At 37.0% G+C, this 22,616-nt stretch overlaps 1 protein-coding gene across 1 annotated transcript in view; it reads right to left on the minus strand.

The window, feature by feature from the left end:
- Positions 1-22,616, minus strand: part of SRBD1 (S1 RNA binding domain 1) — a 135,019-nt gene that overhangs the window by 37,856 nt on the left and 74,547 nt on the right. The window contains exon 18 of the mRNA XM_050894954.1: positions 16,973-17,055. Coding sequence (XP_050750911.1) covers positions 16,973-17,055 — 83 coding nt within the window. The remainder of the gene's footprint in view (positions 1-16,972; positions 17,056-22,616) is intronic.

Here is a 22,616-nt window from a genome sequence, read left to right on the forward strand (position 1 = left end):
CTGTAAACATTGGTTCATCAACATAAAATGTATCTTCTGGTTGGTACTCAAAAATTCATTTTAAAATTTAGAAACTACAGAACGGGCATCTGAGGAAACATTCACTTTCACTTAGTCTAGATCATTTTAAAGAGAAGGATCAAGCAAATCATATTTTATTTCACAGCAAGAACACACATGGTTTTTAATATTAACCAAAACGTGGCTGTACCAGTGCCATATCACCAATCACAGGAGACATTTGCAGAGACAGCATAAGCAGTACATATTTCACATTACCATCTCAGCATCCTAAACAAACTACAGTGGCATGGGGCTGGCTGAGTATATCAATTTGTGTATCATTATGGGTAGGTAAAAATCCATAGAGAAGCTTTTTATAAAAGTAATTAGCCAGCTAAGAGAATAGTTGATCAGAAATTCTAACTATGATATGCAGAAAATAATTTTTTTTAATCAATCAGCAGCTCAACAATGTATAATCACTTGTAATCAATGACACTATTACTCACCTCCTTATAAAACAAGATTCAAATGCTCCCTCATATAAATTATACAAATTTACTCCTACAGGACTGCACAGTTAACCTGTGGAAAACCCCAAATATTTCCCACGTTTTACTTCTCACACTCCAGTAAAACAACAGTAGACATCAGTGAGGGATGCCGGGATGCTTGGATCTCTACTTCTTTCAGCTCCCTTATGTAAACAGTAATCTGTTTCAAAGTTAAAAATACTCCTCTTCCTCTCAGCTAATGTATACGGGTACTTTTATATCCTTATTTAGAAGCTTGGCAAGAAACGCAGAGGGTAACTGTTTTTGCATAATGTCTCCCTTTCCCATTTTCAACATTCTGACATAACATTAAAGACCAACTTGGTAAAGACGAGGGCAGAATAATTATGTTATGCATTGCTTTCTCAGTTTTTGCCTAGAAATTAAATCAGTAATCATTGTTCAGAAGATTTGTTAATACCATAAGCTTGCCCTCATGCCCAAAACTTCAAAAATAAATAGTAGTAAAGGCTGCAGACAGCCACTTTTATCTTAAGACTGACACTGTAGTACTTGTGCAGTCATTGAAAAACATTTTCCATTTATTTTCATCATGTAAAATGAAAATATATTCCATCACTCAAATTATGGAAGCGCAACCTAGCACAACCTGCTAGCCCAAGAGAGGGAGAAAGGAGAATGCCAATTAACTCAATTACTGACAGAAAAGATATCAGGATGAGTACCTATCAGGTCAGGTTCAAAAACACATCAGAAGCACCAGTGTTAAAAAAAAAGAAAAGAAAAATGAAAAAAGAAAAAAGCTCGTGCTCCCTGTGCTGAGTAGCACTATTAAATTCAGATGCAGGGTTGTGTTTAGGTTGGACAGGCCCCAACAGTAGAACAAAGTCAGTCTGTCTTAGTACCATAACCAAATTCTACAAGTTAACAGCTTTTCATGAAAAGCTGCCATTTCAAAATGTCAATCAAACCTGAATATAAGTGGGAACTCCTGCAGAAATAACCAGCTGCAGGTTTGAAAAACATTTTTCACTGAAAGTGGAAACACAAAAGATGTTTGAATGAGATCTCTTTTCATTCCTGTAACAGTAGACGGTCATTTTCACAACATCAAGGACAAAAACACAAGACAAAATTGCAAATAACGTCTTGAAAGAACCATTTGCAGGGGTGATGAATGATTCAAGTTACAAATGACAGAATTATTGGCAAATGGAAACTCATTAATATGAAAAAGCTTCTCTTATAAGATTGCAGTTTGTCTCCACTTTTTCTTATTGTATCTGAATGATTAGGTTGTACTTATTCATTTCAATCCATGTTTAATATTCGCTTTCTCACCTTGAGGCAGCAGCTTGCACCAAGATCATCCAACTTGCAATAAAAGTAGTATGTCTCTATGGGGTTTTAGGTGTTTATTAAACAAAAGAAACAGTGTCAGTTAATCAAAACGCAGTTTCTAACAGAACAAAGTTAAAATTTATAATCTACCCACTGAAAGAACTCTAGTTTTCCAATTCAGTTCTGTACATCCAAACATAAGTCACATTTACTCAATAAACCAAGGGGAAAATATTGTTTATACAAGTGTACGCTATAATGGAAGAGAAGCTTACCAATATCACATTGGCCACATTCTCCTTTCTACAGGAACAAAGCTATTTTTTCTATTCTGTGAAAAATGCATACCGTCTCTGAAAATGAGTTTGCTGTCCAAATACCAGCTTCATCAATTTCTTATTCAACAATCGGACTGATGTAGCAGTGATTTATTTCACAAATCTCTACATTCAATGCCATGAAACAAATTTAGCCAATAGGGAGGCTTACTGAAGAGTTATACCAGTATTTAAAAGATCTCTTTTTCCCTCCAGAAAGGTAACACCTGTACTGTAGCATCAACTTTCATTATGCAGTTTTCTTATTATAAAGAATTAATAAAAAAAAGAATAAATTGCACAGTAGATGAACACCTCAGCATGTCTATATGTTTAGAGTATTAACAGACATACTGCCTTATATATATTTACCTCCTTCCCAGCGTGACTATTACTATGATCATCATGCAAACAGGATAACATTAACTCTTTTGAGTGACACCACCTTTTTATTATGTTACGCTTTTCACCAAAGTGAAAACACATTTATGAGTTACGTCATATTCACAAATTAGAATGAGATGAAGCGGCACAGTTATATTAAAATATAATTGAACATATTTAAGACTTAAAAGTTTGAAGAGTTATCAAAGTTGGAAAATAACAGTGATTCTTCAGCAGTGTTCGCTGAAAACTAAGGTGCTACACAACATAAAACTCAAACAGCTCATCACTATAGCCTCACTGTACTGAGATATCAGTTACATCATCCAATTTCACACTGTAGCACTGTTTTCTATAGCATACACTAATTTCTGATATCCAAAATCTCAATCTTCATACTATATCTAGCTGCATTTCTCCAGCTGCAGGCTGCAGCACCCTAGCAAAGTTACCTGACATTTTTTTCTTACACTCATACTTTACTTCAGTAGAATCACAGCAGAAGTTTATCAATAATGCTCCCAATAAGAAGACAAAAATATAGCGAGATTTTCATCACTAGTTCTTGTTCTTATCACTTTGTATCACCAGCATTTGTTTTTAAGTAAGCTGGAGTATATACAGTCTTCTCCAAGGTTTCGGGGATGAATAATTAGCTGTATCAAGAAATACTTGAAGTAAGATTAACTTGACCATAAAACGTTGCTACCAAGCTATTTAAAAACTGAGACAGAAAAAAAAGGGAAGAAGGAAAGAAACAAACTGTGCCAAACCTAGTGCCTTAGCAAGCAGAGTGGTTTTTTTTGAACATTCTCAAAAGCGTAAGGTTTCCTATTTACTTCAGGAAACAGCTTACAAGTCAAAACGTGCCGGAGGTTTTTTTGTTTTGTTTTGTTTTGAGCTGCCAATTGTTAGTCAAGATTACTATTCATTTTACAGGAGTGTTAAGAATGCAAATGGTTAACAGTAGTATAAACTATATACTTGGTTTAAGTTTGAATGTCTAAAACTATTACACACTGCATTCATCTGCATTCCCTGTTTATGGGAATGAAATATGTAGTCATTTGAAGTCCACAATATGTATACTGTGTTTGTAATAACTGCAGATTTTACAAGCACATTATTCTTTCCATTAGGATTAAAACCTCACCGAATAGCAATTTGTGAAAGAATTCTAGCAGGGCCCTGAGCCCAGAACTCTGACCTCTGATGAGATGCTTGGCAGCAACAAACTCTAGGTCTAAGCAAAACATCTGGTTTGAGTTAGACTTCCTGAAAAAATAGCCCCTGTACTGGGGAAACTGGTATTCACTCAGCTTTGTCTATACACTTTGACTGACTTCAACACTGTTGCGGGGGGGGGGGGGGGGGGGTGGGGGGGGTGGGGAGCTTTGCCAGAATGCACGTCAATCACTGTAGACTTCTTGGTGGCCTCCAAAGAGCCAGGCACTTACATTAGGAGACACTGTATGCATTTGTTCATGCTTCTTGGGCTTTTTCCTATTGTACTTCATAGCTCAATGTTTTTTTCAGAATTAGTGCCAACTCTGAATTATCTAATCCAAAACGACAGTCAAGCTCAAAATATAAATTTTGCCTGAAGAAATAGTTTGTGCAGATTTTTTTTTAAACAATAATTTTAACTTCATTTTTCTTGCAGATTTAGACAATCACTGTCATCATAAAATGAATGGGAATATTCCCAAAAGAAACACAAACTCCCACTGCCAAGAAATTTGTAAGAACAGCAACAGCTTTTGGTTGGCTCCCAGAATTTTTATACATAACACCATTTTTACATACATTACATAGATAACAGTACCACAGAAGGGTAACTGTAATGAGAATGCTGATACACTGGGGCAGGGTGTCCTGAGCCTGCTGCTCGTATGCGTAATCAGCACAAGCTCCTGCAAAAAAGCGTAAGAAAAGGATAGAGCTGGTGCTTGCTTCTCATTTTCCTGAGATGGGAGGCACATCGTATCACAGAGTAGGTGAAAATGGAGAAATGAACAACTTTTGCGGGCTCGGTAAGAGTAGCACTTTGTTAAAGCTGACAGCCCAGGTAAGGAAGACATGAACAGCCAGGTGCGGTAGGTAGGATGCAGCTTCAGCAACATACTTGACTGTCAAGGAGAAGTACATGGCCAAACTCAGTTCACCAGACTGACAAATTCTTTTCAGATTTTGTATTTTTAAATATCATAGTGAAGCCTTTTGAAAGTAATTAAGCCATAATAATGAAACAGCTAGCAATACCTACTGAGACCTGTTACGTTAACAGATATACACAGTGGCAATAAGCGTCTTACGTAGAAACAAGAAACAAAATAATTGAATTTGAAAGTAACAGATACAGAATTTAATGGAGATCTCTGTCAACACATTCATCGATGTTGCATATACATGCATGTATATATAAAGAGATTGTATAAGAGATGTGTGATAACATTTATCTATACACAATTTTGCTATGTACAGATGAATTTACCTTTGCTGGCACTATCAGTAGGACCTAATTCTATTAGTAGAATACTTTTCTGTACACTCTCTACTCGATAAAAATGTGTTGTGGTGAAAAAAAGCATCTTAAAAAGTATCTTCTTCCATCTACTGCTCTATTTTACACAAGTCTGCCACACGACTGTATATTGTCAATGCGCTCATAGTTTATTTTCTTCCTGTGATTGCTAATGCAATAATATTTTTATGCCTGATCCAGCAGTAACTTTACACTGGAATTAAATGTCAATTTCTACTTTCCAACCCCAAAATTCTAAATTAAATGCCACTGATACCGACCCCCTGCATTCAGGCAAAATGCAGCCACCAACCCACAAAGGGACATTTATAAAATAAGCCTTGCTTGTTTGAACTGCAACACTGCCGTCACTGGAGTTTCAGCCGGGAGACTTAAATAAATAAAAATAAACCAAAGTAATAAACACCATGTTTTATGGAGCTGCACAGAAAAAGAAAAAAAAAAAAAAAAAAAAAGAGAGGTCCTCCTGGCAAACTTGAAAGATTAGACTTAAAAGCTGCCTCTCTCATTCCGGAAGACTTCTGGCCCACACTACTCAATGCCATCTCTGAAGGACAGTCAGCGGTGGGCAGCAGGGCCACCCACACAAGTGTCCGCGCTGCCCTTCGGCGCTGCAACAAGCTGCCCTTCTGTACATGACAATATAGGAAAAAAACCCCAATGTTCCAAATTAAGTCAACTTAGAAATTTCTGAGTGCAACAGGAATAATGAATCACCTACTAGTGTCTCAAGCAACATAAGGCATGTTGAAAAAAACCTGCCTCTAGCCCAAGGCTTTGTAACATATAGTATGTTCTCCAAGGAGCTAAATTTTTCTACTACTGATGGCATTCCAGTGGCCATGTTATCCAAATGTCTGATGTGAAACAATTTTTTTTTTTTTTTTTTTTTTTTAAAAGAAATAACTCACATCTGTCCATAGACTTTCGTTTTCTGGAAGACTGAATATAATTTTAGAATCATCATCGTCAGCTGGTTGACAGCAATAAAGACAACATTCACTTTAAATAACCCTGAATTATATACAGTTGAGTAAATTTGAATTTGTTTTGCTTTAAGGTCTTCCAAAGTTGAGGCCAACATGCTGAACAAAAATATTAAACTATCTATAACCCTGTGTCAACATACGATGCTACTGGGAATGGTAAGTGAATTAATTTTCCAAGGAAAATTAATTACTTATGACTTACAGTTGTAAAAGCAAACAACGTAACTCTGGATTAGGGCACATTTAATTTCTGTTTGGAGTAGCGATTAAATTAATTTCATATAATTCATGGTATGTAATGGAAAGCAGAACAAAGATGAAATCTTAGACAATGACTGACACAGAAAAAAGTGTATATTTGTGTTCCTGATACAAAAATAAAGGTCACAGATATTAATCACTGTCTAGCGAAACATGATTTTAGTTTCTAAAATGATTTTTTCAAAACTGTTTGTTAGGAAAAGTGTTATTAGCAAGATAAAAATCTAAAAAGCAACAAATTACAAAACATCAGAGAAATCTTGCATGTTACATTGTCTCAGTAAAAAGGGACTACAATTTTCAGTGATATCTATTGAATGACATAACTGTCACAGAACTATGAGGAACAGCAACACTAACTTAAATCCATCCTACATTAATTTAAGTTCATCTTATTTTAAGGAAGAGAGGAAAACTTTGATCACAGATCCAATATTTAAATGAATATGTACACTAACACCGCACCACAACTTAAACATAAAATGTAGGATTTTTATCAGCTACTTAAATTTTATATAAATAGTTACTGAGAAAAATAAGTTCATAGCTCAAGTGAACCTACGAAAGAGTTCTTGCAGCATTCCATAATTTGATATTTGTTCAAACTAAGTAAGAATAATTATTTTATGTATTTCAGTGCGAAACGTATCAAGTTCTTATTTTACATAATGTCTACCACTAGAACCATACATACTAACAAATCATTTATGGGTTTAAACTATCATAAGAATTTTAATTGCCACTTATGGTCTCCTACTGAAGGTGAATACAAATTTATTGCTGATTCCAGATTTTCGGATATCAAGTCAACAGCTGCTGTGCTACAAACTCACACGGAACCACTCAAAAGTAAGATAATATTAGTATTTTTCCTTATGAGTCAAATGAATATACTGTTAATTCATGAAACCAAAACAACAGATGCAACAGATGACTGCTGCACAGCAAGCAGTGACTATGGAATTCCACTAACAAATAATATTTACATTCATGATGTTTAAATTGACCCCCCACACACATTCAAAGCAAGTGATTCACATCCCCACTGCCACTTCTACGTGACTTTGGACACTATAGAGATGCTTTTACCATGGTCATAGTTTAATCAATTTTATCATTATAATATTTACATTAAAATCTGACTAGAATTCATAACATAGCATGTTAAAGATTAACTTACTTCACATAAAAGATGAATGTTTGAGCCTGAAACGCAAGTTCTATGAACACAAATATCACATCATGAACAGAGGTAATGCCAAGAGTAATCTGTGGCACTCTAGTAGTTTTTTTACTGTAGTATTTTTAGGAATGTTTCAAAAATTAAGTTATGGAAATTTAATTGAAACCTAGATGAAAGGAGCTGGACAATTTTTCAATGCTAAAATTGTGTATTTTCACTTAAGGTTATTAAACACTTGAAATGTAAACAGGAAACCCAACAGCATCTCACACATTTCAGAAGCTGTTCAATCAAAATACTGTTGGAAAGATAGACTTTATCATCCTCTTTTCTGTTTCAGCTTTTAGTCAACCAAGTGTTTCCAAACCAATGCACAGAGAAGCCGTATCAAGCCAATTTGCAGGATCCCAGCCTTGCAACTCCCATTTTGCTCCTCTTGCCACTTGGCTCCCACATCAGAATGGTCTCTCGCAAGAGTTAAATCCACCCGGCTGGACTGTAACTCAGCTCGCCTATGTTTGAACTAGCTCTGCCCAAGTATGTTTATGGAAAGGCAAAAAAAAAAAAAAAATCAAACTGAAATATTAAACAGGCTTGCACAGAGGGTTCCCTATACCTGGGCAATTCTGCTCAGGACTTCCCATCTGCTGCTTTTGTCGCAGTCTGGAAGTAAACAACCTTTACACCTATTTTCCATTAACTATAGCATATATAATTTTAATCCGATTAGAGAACAAATCACATGAGAAAGTTTGTACCCAGCCTGTTGTCATATGGTGACAAAAAACTTCCTAACAAACTTCTGCCAAGAGAGTTGGTAATTAAGCAATCAGAAACAAACTGACAAGAGGGGGCAAATCTGTCCAGCAGCTGTTTCCTATCAACACCCTTAGATCATCCCACCTCAGTATACCAACACTTTTTCTGAATCTTCTCTACTTTTGCTAAAACCTCAGCAGCTCTATAAAACCCCACATATGCAGATACAAACTCTCTAATAACAAACAGCAGCAATGCGAGAGGGGGATTATTAGCAGTAATGTCTAAAATTTACCTGCAGTTCAGGTTGCTTACAAAGGCACATCTCTGACAAGTTTTCAAATGCTGTCTACAATGCATTTTTGGTGACAGCAGTGAAAAGAGATGCAGTCCACGGGCAGCTTCATGAGTGACATGTGCAGATGCAGTGATACCGCTGTGCTCTTGCACTCTTTGTAAATACACATGCACACATTTTCCTTCATTTCCTTAAAGGGGCAGCATCGCACCTCAGCAAGCTGGCACGTTTTCTTGGAGATGCCAGTAAATATATACAGTATACTAGCTAAAATCGTTAATAACACAACTGTTATCTTCTGTCTATATCCCTTTGTTTTGTTATAACTGGCCATAACAGACTAGCAAAAGTTTATTGTGCTTTGCTGATGGGACAGTTGATTTCTCTTTGCCAGCTAGAGAATAGGTAGACACAACCAAAGAGACTCTGCCAAGTTACAGGATATAAACCATCCCTGGCAGCCAGCAAAACTGCTGCTGAAGATTAAATTACACAAACTTGCCAGAGGTGTAACTTATTTGGAAAGGAATCTTAAGTTTTGCACACCTACTTCACTGGGGTGGGGAAGCATCCAGAAAACATTACGGGGCGATTACCTCTTCCTGACAAAGCTGCCTGCAAAGATTTTGTTCCCATGGATGTCAGACAGCTTGGTTCACAGGGCGTTACTTTTCAAAACGAAAAGCACATCATTTACCCTAAAAATGGTGTTGGGTAAAAAACACACATGATTTTTGCTTGGTTTCCTCCCAGAGCTAATGATTTACCACTACTACACGGCAATTAAGGATTCCGTAAGTTGCTGGGTGTTAGAAATCCCGCAATAAGCACAAATGTATTCATCAGTCTACATATCCACTTTCTTTTTTTGAAATACACCTTTTCCCTACTGACAAGACCCTTTTTTTTGCCTGCCTTTAACAATATTTTACAGGTAAATTCACCACACCCCATCCCTCAAAAAGTTTTTGTACACCTTAATACTTTGAGTACTCCTCTCCCTTTTCCACAGATTTCAAAGTAAGCAATTCCTTACAGTATGCTGCAAAAAAATTCTGCGACAATAGTCTCTTTGCAGGAGCCTACAGGTTCACAGGAGAGGTTTAAGTTTCCTTTATTGAGGAACAGAGCTAAGAGCACTGTGAAATACTATCCCACATGCCCCTGTCTTTCAAGTCCCAGTGAGTTCATTCAGAGCCAAACACAGAAGCAGCCCAGAATTTGTCCTGTTACTACCACAAGGTTTTTTTTATTTCCAATAGTGGCAACATATACTTTAGTCTATGTTGCTTAGGAATTTCTTTAATATCAGAATAGCCAGGTTTCTCTCATGATACCCCCCAGTTTCAGCCAGACTCCAGTCCACCGGGATATTCATCTTAAGGTACACCCGTAATTAACCCATTGCCATATACTGCCAAAAAGGAGTGATATACATTCATTAACAAGTGGTCTGATTACTGAGAGATACACAGACGTGAACACTGGTATCCTTTGACACTTAGCATTTAAGCAAGGGTTCTCTTTACACAACCATTTCAATTAAAGTACAGAAAACCATAAACAAGCTCACAACACTGCAATTATATCATAGGAGATTCATTCTACATCTAACTGTATGTATAAATTCAGTGTAGTAATACAGAAGGAATGCTGAAGCATTTTGTAGACAGGCTGTTCAACCGGGTGTTGAAACCTGCAACCTACAATTCTAACCAGCAAACATTCCTGCTGAACTGAGTTTCCACAGGAGCTATGTGAATCACACAATATGAAGCACTGCTCACCTAATAAGACATCCAATTTTCTTAATCAGAAAAATGTAAGTTGCAAACCCACACAAATTTGTTTTAATAAGCTTAATAAAGCAAGCTCAAGTTTGAGGTTGTTTTGACAATCACACCTCAGAGATTTAAAAGACACTCTTGCACATCGTATGTCATCATATTCTCACATCACACATGAGTGATTCTCCTATGCTATCCAAGTAGCACACCTAACTACTCATATACCCTATGGGTCAATTAACCAAAAAAAATAAAGAAGTGAAATAAAGTTCTTAAATACTCAGTGAAAAATGTACATTTCTGACTGAAAAATCAGCCAGCTCCAGTACTTTGCTCCATGTTATTAAATAAAAGGATACTATGCAAAGGATATATAACCAAAATCAGATACCAAGAAGGATACAAAGTCTTTTATATTTCACCATTAAAAACTGTGTATCTATTTTAAGGAAAAATGAAGACAAAGATTTTCTTAAAGTACACACTGATTCTTTGTGATGGCCAATGTTCTGATTATAACAACTCGTTTGCAATCACTAACTACTTCACAGCTTTCTTTTTGTTAGTAGCTTCCTATTTAAAGACTAATTTTCAAGTTTCCACTATTAGAGAAACAATACAACATTTAGTTTACCCAAAATATTGGTTTAGATAGTAAAGAAATATATCTAAAGTTTGTTAAGCCTCAGAATGGCTTAACAAATAAAGCTACCAAGCTATCTTTGCTAGGGTTTTGTAAGAACAGGCTGACAAACACCTGCAGTGCAAGGGACAAGACTGCTTTTCTTGCGGGAAAGACAACAAATAGAAATAATGCATAGGCTTGTTCAGCCCACAGTTGTATCAGGCTGACCCAACTGTATCTGATCTTACTCTTGTACTTAGAGATACCCTTGAGGGCCCTGTATTTCTAAAATGTTGCTATAGTTCACCTCCCAAATATCTCCAAATTTAGTAACTATTAAGCATTAAATATACAGTCAGTTTGCCTCAAGTAAATAATTTGCATGATGGGCATTCAGAAGAGTAACAACTTTAAATGATACTGAGGTTAACGCCACACCTTTCTAATATCTATCCTGTCACACAGGTACCCACTGGAGGTTTACAAAGACTTGACAGCAGCGATGCCACACACATGTTTTGAGGCAGGAAGAAGATGATTAAAGAATGCAACAAACTAAAAGGGCTACATGCAGTTTCAGCCACGTGCAGGAGAGGCCAGTAACATTCTTCCACCACTGCCTACCAGTTCCCCCTCATCAGCGTGAGTATGGTTTGGCACTGAGGCAGGGAAGGAAGGACCCACGCTGGGGTGGCCTGTGATGGTAGAAAGCGATCTACACGGCCTTCTAGGAAAAACGAAAAAAACTCCTTCCTTTCCAACAGGAACTGAGATACAACTCCAGTGAGATGCCTCACTATTAACTAGCTGGCTGTAGATTTTAAAGTGGTTTATATCTGCAATGCCATAATTGAGACAGAACTGGTCCGATTAAGGAGGAAGCCTATCTTATTAGAAGTGTTCCCTAAAGTTGCATTGTCATTTAATAAAACGTACCCATCTTTTGGGGGGAAAACCCCAAGCTTAAAAGGCATATCAAATTGCAACTGAAATAATAAAATATCCTACAGGTAATAATCAAATGCAAAACCGATGCATTTCAATAATGAGAGGAACACGGGGAGGAAAAAGGACAGGAGGGACAGAAAAGGCATTTCCAAATTTAATTATTATTAGGCATTCTGATTAGGCTTTATGAAACTCTCCTTTGATCAGGACCTTCCAGCATTATATAGAAAATAAACCAAGAATTAGCTCAACCCTTTATTTTTTCCTGAAGGAATTGCTACTTCAGAATTTTGTTTACAAATTTTATTTGACACAAAATGTTCCAGCTACATCTGGAATCAAGTATTCCTCCACTTCAGAGGTTACAAAGCTACACATATTCTCTCTTACATCCTTTTGGGATGTTAATTTTCCAAATTTGTTAAACAGTGAAGATGTTACCACATACAAAAATATATCATGAAGAGATTTTTGTGCTCCAAAAATTATGAAGAGCAAATAGGATGTTGCCTTTTCAAGATCAGACATGGTGCACATTTTTTAATATTATACATGACTTGTCAAAAATTCTGATCCTTCAACACACACCACATATTTTTTTCTTAGGCTACAGGCGAGTTTGAGCTCCACCTAGCTCTTTCCCTAGAGGTCACTGTTTTTTTAGCATCCAGGGATTTTGTATGTTAAATGAACAGCAAAAGACCAACCAAACTTAACATAGTCCTTTAGCATTATTTCTCCTTTCTCTGCCTTATAATACAGATTCAGGTTTTGACTTTTTAATTTAATTCCCCCTTTACTTGAGGCTATTTGTCTTTGATGGGGACGGGTGGACAGAAAGTTTATGCTAGTGCTGTTTTATTCTTCTGTGAAAAGTTGAGAGGAAGGATTTTTTTTTCTTCTTTAGGCATCTTTTTTACTTTTTATTCATTTTCTTTGCTCTGGAATTCAATTCCCTAACCGCAATCTTTGTGAAGCAGCTTTGTTCTCAGCTCTTATCTACATCTTCCAAGATCATTACAACTGTAGTGGCAATTCATCAGCCAAAATTCAGTTTGCAGCATAATAAAGTCTTGAGCCACTAACTGCTTCTTCCCTGATAGGAATTTAGCTTTGAACTGGCATGGGGAGGTGGCAAGACAAGCATATTCTGTATCAGGCAGAGTCTGGGCATCATCTTCATGTTCAACTACAGAAGAAATCATAGTAATATGGCCTGAAGGTGATAAATTAATTTTGGCTAGGTTCCTGTCGGGGAGGAAAGAACAATTTTCCTAATGAGATAAAGATGAAGGAAGACAAGGACCTTTAGGCAACTGGAATTCAGTCTGAGAGAGGCCCTAATAAATCAGGTTGTGCTTCTCCGTTTAAGGAAATACCTGTTAGGAGATCCAGGGCCTGTTTATTTTTCTCTGACAAACCTGATTTTCTTGGTAGTGCACAAACTCAGAATCATAACTTGAAATGAGAATAAAAGCAGGTGGTCAAGTACAAGTTTCAAATTTTTTTTGTCATCTAAAATAAGTAAACACAAATCCCAACTGATGGGATTCAATTTACAGAGATCTCCTGCTACCTGGAAACTTGTATTTCCATACCCAAAGTATCCACACCCAAATGAGCAGATTTGCTTGGAAAACTTGCACTAGAAAACACCAATATTCTCACAAACATGCATGTGAAGTACGAAGAGGCCAGGTGGGAGCGATCCAAAATCCCATGGAAGCAGTGACTACAGAAGACGCAGCCCCTTCTGTGGGGACACGCATACTGCAGAGACTTTGAGAAAGCTCGTATTTTGAGCAGCAGATTTAACACATGGCTACTTCACCTTCCTGTAGCACTACTGTCATTACTGATAGCAGCAGCAGCAGCTCCCGCCCAAGAGGGTCACTCATCTGAACTTACAGTGTTCCTGTGCCATCGTTTGGTAACATCGCATTACAAAAGCTAGAGCCTTCCTCAGGCAGGTTCTGCTTCGCCAGTCTCTCACTTCAACCTCTCAGAAAAAACTCACAGAAAAGACAGAGAAATTAATGTCTCAGCTATTGCCTTTCAAGTAGAGTTGTTTGGGACCTCTGGCTACCTTAAACTGACAGAGAGGCCATGTCTCAAGTCAATCAAAACTCAGGCTGCTGTGATAGCAGCAGCCCCACCTCTACTCCTCCCCCAAGCTATGCATTGCTGCCCCTCCCTTATGCCAACCCAGGATATCACATAGCCATTACCAGCACAAGAAAAGGACTGGGGCACTTGGGCAGCAGTAGCAGAAAAGGCAGGACCACCCCTTCAGGGAGTGTGCAACCATCCCTCAAGAAACCACCATCCTGCTTGTGCTATACGGCTTCCACAGTCATCGGCAGCAGCACAAAGTCTCAGCCTGCCTCTGCCTAAAGTGCAGGACTAATTGCTGTCTGTCCTGCAGGACAAGAATGCCAAAACCTGGATTTGTCAGATGCTTAAATATCAGTTTCAGGGTGTTTAAGAAAGGAGAGATCACATTTAAATACTAGGTTTATAGTTACAGTGGGCTACGAAAGTAACCATCTCTGTGAAAAGCCTGTTACATTTTTGATCTAGACTGCACATTGCATATTTCATCCCAGAAATTAATAAAAAAGTTACAGCCAGCAATTAGATTATAAATTAAAATGTAATAAAACCTTTCAAATTGTCTTGGATAATATAAAATTCTGTACCTGATATACTCTTATCTGAGGGATTATATCAGCTATTACTCTGGGACTCCCTGTACAACACAACAGCTTTTTCCATGCCTGCCCTCTGAGATGCCAGCAAGTGGCTGTTCTCTCTGAAGGAAGACCAGTCATAACAGCTTAATTCCTCTTCTCCTCCATTCCCCTCCCCTGCCACAAGAGAGCTCTCATGCCCAAAGGGCAGCAGAGCTTCTGACTTTGCTTTCAAGAGTGCAAATTTGCTTTCAACAGTGTCACATAAAGCTCTAGTACCTCAGAAATTTCTGTATCTTTGAACGAGCATCTTATAGCTTCTGTGGTGATACTTAAGAATTCTGACAGGAGGTGTATCTATCTCAGAGGATTTATTCAAACCATGATGAGACTTAAAAATACAGATAGCTGGGAATGAACAATTTGAGGTCTACCTCTACCAGGCTTTTAGGAATTATTTCTCAGAAACTTTTCATATAACCAATTTGGACATGAACAAATAATGCAGTTGGGCATTTACCTGTAAAACACCTGTAGTGGACCACGAAGCTTCTCTGAAAGGGCCAGGAACATGGTACTTACTGCTCTATTTACTTACAGTGCGAAGTAAATGACCAAAAGCCATTGAGGCAGTAGTGAACTACTGCAATACAGTCATTGCAACATTTGTCTGATAATATCACCCTCCCAAAACCATACAACCACCACCAACTCTGTGCCTTTTTGCTTTAGATGTATGCTTGTATAATGTGCATGTGGGCCATAGCAGATAGTGTACATCTACATCAATACCTTCTAGCCACAGCGATGCAAGTGCTTAATACTTACGAATTCACAGTATACTTCAAATAGTAAAATATTCCATTTTGGAACTGATTTTTTTAAATTTTGTTTAAAAAAACCAACCAAATTCTTCTCAAAGTGCTGACATAGCATTTCAAGATTTTTTTTTTGTTAAATACTTTTTTCCTTAAAGCAAGGACCAACAAAAACCTGTACGACTTTTCATTATTATTGTTATTGCTGCTACTGTTACAAACAAAAGCAGTAGGTCTCCACAAGGAAGGAAACCAACTACGCTTCAGACTGAAGCTCTTCTTTTTGCCAGACGACCACCCCCTGATTTATAGCTGTCATCATTAAAGCACATTTTTACTGAAATCTGGATACATATGTTAAAGAAATCTACAGTATTTCAGCCCTTCAATCTAATTTTCCTCAAAAACTATGGTATCGTTCATACTAAAAGATTAATTATGTAAGTTTTTTTACTGGTAAGTTTTGCAGTTAGCAAGCAACATAAGTACATTTTATAGTCTGTGGCAATACAAGTAAGGCTTGCAAAAGCAGTACTGAGTGCTACCTTAACCAACTAAAATGTTGGCCTCAGTTCTTTAAAAAAAAAAAGAACAAAAAACAAAAACACAAAACAAAACAGGATATACACTTCTCTGAAATTTTTCATAGAACCTTTCTTTGTCACACCACCTTTAGTAGCGGCAGTAAAGGATTCTAGAGTGCTAACTGGATTCTATCCCATTAACTCTCATGTGCTAATCTGAAAGCACAGATCCAGACAGTTCTGTGCTTTCTGTTCTGACTTCAGTTCCAGACTTTCAAATTTACTCACATTCTATAGTTTCAGAAATACAGAGAAAAGCACATGCTGAATTTTCTGGGTTTTTTTACTTCTCTATTTGGTGGGACTTAAGCACATGCATAAAAGCTTTCCTGAATGGATGCCAATATGCTATAAAATGACAATAACTTATGTACCACTTCTCAATACCATTCACTTTGTAAAGACACTTTGAAGGTAAAAGTTACTTCTCAGAAATAACCTACAAAAATGTCTAAAAATAAGAATTGTCAAACATTTTCCAATTCAGCTTTAGTAAATGAAAAACTTCAAAACAAAACAAATGCTTTTATTACAAACTTCTAAGAAGGAATGCACATAATAGTACAAACTAATGGCTTCTAAATGGAGGATCAATATCTCATTGTATTTTATACAAAGAGCTAAAACCCCATTGCTGTAACAATACGAAAAAGAGAAAGCTTTACAGATCAGGTTACCTGTCTGATTTGATGTTTTTAATAGACTATAAATCTGGCTACAGCCATTTCAGAGTCTCAATCACAATCGTTAAAAGTAGAGATTAAAAAAGAGGCAGTCTATGACTTCTAAGTATTTACTACCATTCTATCAACTCTACAAATGTCTTTTAAAGGAGGCATAACCAGTTGACAATTATAAAGCAGCACTTTGGTGTTGCTTTATATCATGATAGATTACTTAGATTAAATGATACATATTATCTTACCTGATACATTCCAACTCCTATGTGTTTGGGCTCAATTTTCACTAGCTCAGCTAACGGGTCTTGGACGCGTCTAGCTATGGAAACTGAAAAATAGAATTAGAAAATAACCATGGGTTTTATCTGAAAATCAGAATCATGTAATGGCTTTTGCCCTTTTTTTTTTTTTTTTTTTTTTTTTTTTTTAAATCTTCTACATATTTAATCTCTTATTTTACCTGGAAATATAGCAGAATCCTTTTTCACTGTTAGACACAGGACATGAAATGTACATCAATCAAATTTTTAATTGAATAACTCAAGCAAAGACGTTTCAAATTGTAATCATGACATTAAAAAAGTTTTTTCAGGCCACAGAGTTAACAAATAGAACTGTGTACACTAGATTTTCCCCTTGTATCCATACTAAAATGCACATGTAACATTTAAAATTAAACTCTGAAATATCCTTTAACCTTAAATCTCTGATATGTAGCAACAAATAAACATTTAAAAAAGAATGGAGTAACTGTTCATAGACTTATTTATCTAATATAGTATTTCCTAAGGTATATATTATATACTTACACATATATATAACTCAATCAAAATTCAGTGTTCACTTTGAAAATGGTTCTTGGACTTTACTAATCTAAACTGCGTACCAAAACACATCAATTTGCAATCTGTCATCATTATAACCACGTTTAGAAAAAAATAAAGCAATTTCCAGCATTTCTGGTACCATTAAGAGCACATGGTGAAGAACTTTGGTCTTCTAAATCCAAATGTTGAATCAAGACTGCATTTCCGAAGCCTATATTTATTGATAAATCCTTTACTTCCTGAAATCTCAGAAAAAATGCTTATTTGCAAATGTCAATTTTCAACCTTGGTCTAATTCTGCAGATACGGGGTTGCATTCCGTATTTGCAGCTGTGCTCCCTCCCAGGTATACTGAACTAGAAGAGTCCTACTCTACCAGTATTACATTTATAAACTTTTTTTCTCCTGCGTAAAGACAAGACAGGTTGGTTGGTTTAGCAGCTCTTAGAACAGTCATTCTACCTCGTGAAGTAAACACTGATGAAGAAGAGGAGTGTCTGGAGGTACTGCAAAAGTCTTTCCAAAAAAGGACCAAAGGTCTTTCCAAAAAAAAGAAAAAAACCCAAAACCCAAGCCAACAAAAAACCCCCACAAAAACCAACAAAAAACCCCCCAAAAGCCCCACCCACAAAAAACCCCAACCAAAACAACCCAAAACCAAAAACCACCAATAAAAACGCCACCAAAAAAACCCCCAAACCCAAAACAAAAATACCCCCCACCCCCACCCCCCCCAAACAACAAAAACCCAAGGCCAGGCCTTGTTGCTAAGGCTGCTTTTCCTACCACGTGCACTTGTGCGAAAATGAGAGAAATGGGGTGGGACAGAAGAAAGCTGTGATCCTTTATAAGGTGTCTCCAGAATCACCCCTACAGCTGGCATTAGTCATTTCAAGAGACATTTCCTAAAATTTATTTTACATTTAAATTCATTTTTAAGCAAATCAAGAGAGGGTTAGAGGAAGAACAGACAGGAGTCAGGAGTGAACATTTATATGCATGGTGGTTTGGTCAACAACACATATATAATGTTTAAATAGGAAAACTGGAAGTATCTCCAGTGGTAAGTAGCTGATTTTATACATACACACACACACACACGTATGTATAAAAACACAAGCATGACTATCATATACATATGATATATATATATATAAAATATATATAAGCACCTTTACAGAATCACAGAATTGTTTAGGTTGGACAGACCTCTTGAGGACAAACATCATCTTGTCTAACACCCCTGCTGAAGCAGGGTCAGCTAGAGCAGGTTGCCCAGGATCACGTTGAGTTGGGTTTTGAATATATCCACGGATGGAGACTCCACAACCTGTCTGGGCAATCCATTCCAGTGTTTGACCACCCTGACAGTAAGTAAGTGTTTTCCTGTGTTCACATGGAGTTTCCTGTGTTTCAATTTCTGGCCATTGCCTCTTGTCCTGACAGTGGGCACTACTGAGAAGAGTCTGTCTCTCTCTTCTTCATTCCCTCCCATCAGGTTTTTATACACATTCATAAAATCCCTCCGAGCCTCCTCTTCTCTAGGCCGAACATTCCCAGTTCTCTTGGTTTCTCCTTGTATGAAAGGTGCTCCAGTCTGCTAATCATCTTTGCAGCCCTAATTTAAACACCAACAACTACTACTGCAGGGTGTTAAAGACTTCATAGCATTTCAGAAAAGGACTTGACTAAACATTGATACTTGAAGCCAAAACAGTAGATAGATCTAACAATTATTAGCTATCCAGGCTTCTCAAACCACAGATGCAAAGTTTATCAATTAAATACAACATTAGAGATTTTGCTTTTAAAGATTTGCACTGCTAAATGCACAGTTAAGATGAAGTTCACTGCTCGGTCATGCAAGACTTCATATCCTTTATTATCCATTTTAACATATGCTGACAATGGCAGTTTGCTAGCTAGGCTCAGAAAGCACTGTGCTGGTGACATCTGATACGCCTGCCTCTCTGATGGCAAAGTTCTGAATTCAAAGGCCATCACATATGCCTTCTTGTAAAAAAAAAAAAAAAAACACCACAAAAGGTTAACCAGTCTAAGTACACTGGTTATTGCTTACACAAGTATAGCTTACTACAGAAATCCTTGCCTATAACAAGCATTCATATTAATTACTTTGAAACACTAGTGGTACCTATCACCTAACAAACTATCACCAGTCACCTAACAAACAAAAGTGGAACAAAACACCAATGAAAGTATTGACCCAAACCAGGAAACATTTAAAACTATGAATTTCTTCTCAATGCATTTATGTCTATGTATAGGTACTATACTTGCCTTTCAATAAGCTTTCTTAAACTCAACTTGTTTAATAGCTATACCATGTTTTAGAGAATGGCATCTAATGGCAAAACACATTTCAAAAGTTACATTTTAGCTAACCTGAGAGCAAATATCTCTCACTGTCCACATCTCCTTTCATTACATCTTTTAAAAATAGACAACTGCATGGATAGGTTGATAACAGGAATTTTCCAAGCATAAAACTTTCTCTCGGGAACCTTCAATTAAAAAGTAAAATTTAGACTCTTCTTGTCATAATAGCTAGGTTGACAATGCCGTCATATCCCTAGGAGGCTTCCAGCGGAGGTGTAGGACCTGATCCAGCAAAGCACTTCAGCACAGATGCACGTCAGTATTCCCACTGCAACCAGCAAAACTATTCATATGCATAAAGTTACACAGACATTTAAGTGCTTTCCTGCATCAGGCCTAACAGTTACAATATTGAAGTGCAAAGATCAACTAACAGTTACACAATTTAAGGGATGCAGCTCCTATGGCCAATGCCAGCACGATAGCTGACCTGCTGAATTCCCACTAAAGCCGCAATTTTACTCCAGAACTTTTCAAATTCAAAATAAAAGAGAGCACAATAGGGAAAGGGCAAGAGTTGTCCACATTCTCTCTAGGCACAAATTCAGTCAAGATTAGCATCTACTGCCTCTTGTACAGGCAAACCACTTTTTCTTTGTTACAGTACTAGCATGCTGCAATAGATAGATCTTTTTAGGGGGCAATGAGACTCCGCTCTGGCAATTTGATCCACATGGCTGGACTCTTATAATACAAGCAGAGTATTACTGAAATCATGAGGGCTCTGCAGAAGTGCAAGGTCTGCTACCATGAACCAGACAGAGACAATAAAACTTGATGGTCTTACATTCTCCCCTTAAAAATTAAATCAAGACATTTCAAAAGTTTTTTTTATATTAGACTACTTTATACTAATACAGGTATTGCCTAAAACTATTTGTTTATATGCTTACAGTACATTTCAGGAACGGCTGGAAATCATGCATTTTTAGAAGACTGACAATGAAACAGGTAATGCATTCTCACTTCTACAGTTATTAAGGTATGCTTCACTTTTGCTCAAGCAAATACAAAATAAATTATACTATGGCATGCAGGGCAAAAACAGAATATCAGATCTCTCAAAAGTAATCAGCAAGGCCAAACATGAAATATTTGAGATGCCATTCTTAAAATATGCTAATCTAAGTAAAACATGGAAAAAACCCCTATTCGATATTAAACAGGGTATTAAGATCAGGATGACATGGCCTTCTATTAGAAAATCACCACAAGAATTGCACAACTGATAGATGCAAAGCTTCAAGCTGTCAATTAAGAAGAAAACATTATTGCAATACTTGGAATGACAGTAACATACTGTGCTGCCATACAGTAAATCCACGTAAAATTTTTAAAGCTTGAGGGGACAGGATGGCCTAGGTGGCCCTCTGACTTTAATGTAGATGAACTTCACCTCCAAATGCAATGAGAAATAAAGAAGGTTACAGAAAGCATATTTACTGAAATCTTGTCTTTAGGACATTTTCTGCCATTTTGTAAGAAAGGCAGTTTAACTGTTTGGTGGTCTTGATTCACTCCATGCTTTGGTTATTTGACACAACAAACTCCCAAATAGTTAAGTATTTTTGCCTGTCAGCGATGAAGTGCAATGACAGTGTGGTGGGCAAAAAGCCTCCATAAGAGTTGCTTGCACAACTCATGTCAGTCTCAGTGCCTGATCTTCATAGAAAATAAGGAATTATATTAAAATGTTTTGTTTCCTAATGGCTAATGAGCAGATGTGCCCTCATGAACTTGCAAACGTACTGAATTATCTAGCTACTCGTGTCCTAAAAAGATCAAATCTCTCTTAATTCCAAACTGACAAATTTAAAATTAAGACTACTTTCCTCACACATACACGTCACATAACTTTGTTTTTACTAGTACTTTCTACAGCAAGTGATATCATTTTTCACAGGGATTAAAGAGGAGAGAGTTTCCACTCTGGAATACTGATAATAGTTTTCAGGCTAAATCTTTTCAGACTAAAAATGGAAAAAAGTGCCCACTCTCAACAGTGAAGGGCAAAAACAATATAGCAGGCTTCCAACTATTTCTCTAGATGGTGTCTGCATAAGGGCCATGTCAGCTGTCAGCCCTAAAAAAACAGAATTAGTGCTAACTTCTTAATTAGGCTACCTGCCTCCCTTCAGTAATGGAATAGATCTAAAGCAATCATTATGGCCCAAATCAGATGTGCACACTATTTAGGGCACAAGAGCAGCTAGAAATCTTGTCAACTACATAACAAAATTTATTATGAATAGTTTAAAGTATTGTGCCTGCTTCGGGGGCAGCCTGCCAACTTCTATGTTCAGACAATCACATATTAAAATGTTCTCCTTTTGCATTGCTCTATGTAAGAGCCACACCATAAAGCAAACGCTTAATGGCTGTAGATGGGGAAAGAGTGAAAATGAACATACACAGTTCTGCCAAATGCAGTGAGAGACTGCCAGGACCGATTATGGGTGGAAGAAGAAAAAAAAATTTCAAATTCTTTCAGTTACAGTGGCATTCAAATGTTGCTTGCCACTGCAAGCAGAAAAACATTTTTGGCCAAAAGTTCAAGATGATGGCATTCCGTCCTTTAAACACACAGGTCTTTATATAAGGATAAAAACGAGTCCCAGTCAATAACTGTGATGGTTTAGCTACCTCATATGAGTGGGAACAT

Source organism: Gymnogyps californianus, chromosome 3, assembly GCF_018139145.2.
Source record: "Gymnogyps californianus isolate 813 chromosome 3, ASM1813914v2, whole genome shotgun sequence".
Lineage (NCBI taxonomy): Eukaryota > Metazoa > Chordata > Aves > Accipitriformes > Cathartidae > Gymnogyps > Gymnogyps californianus.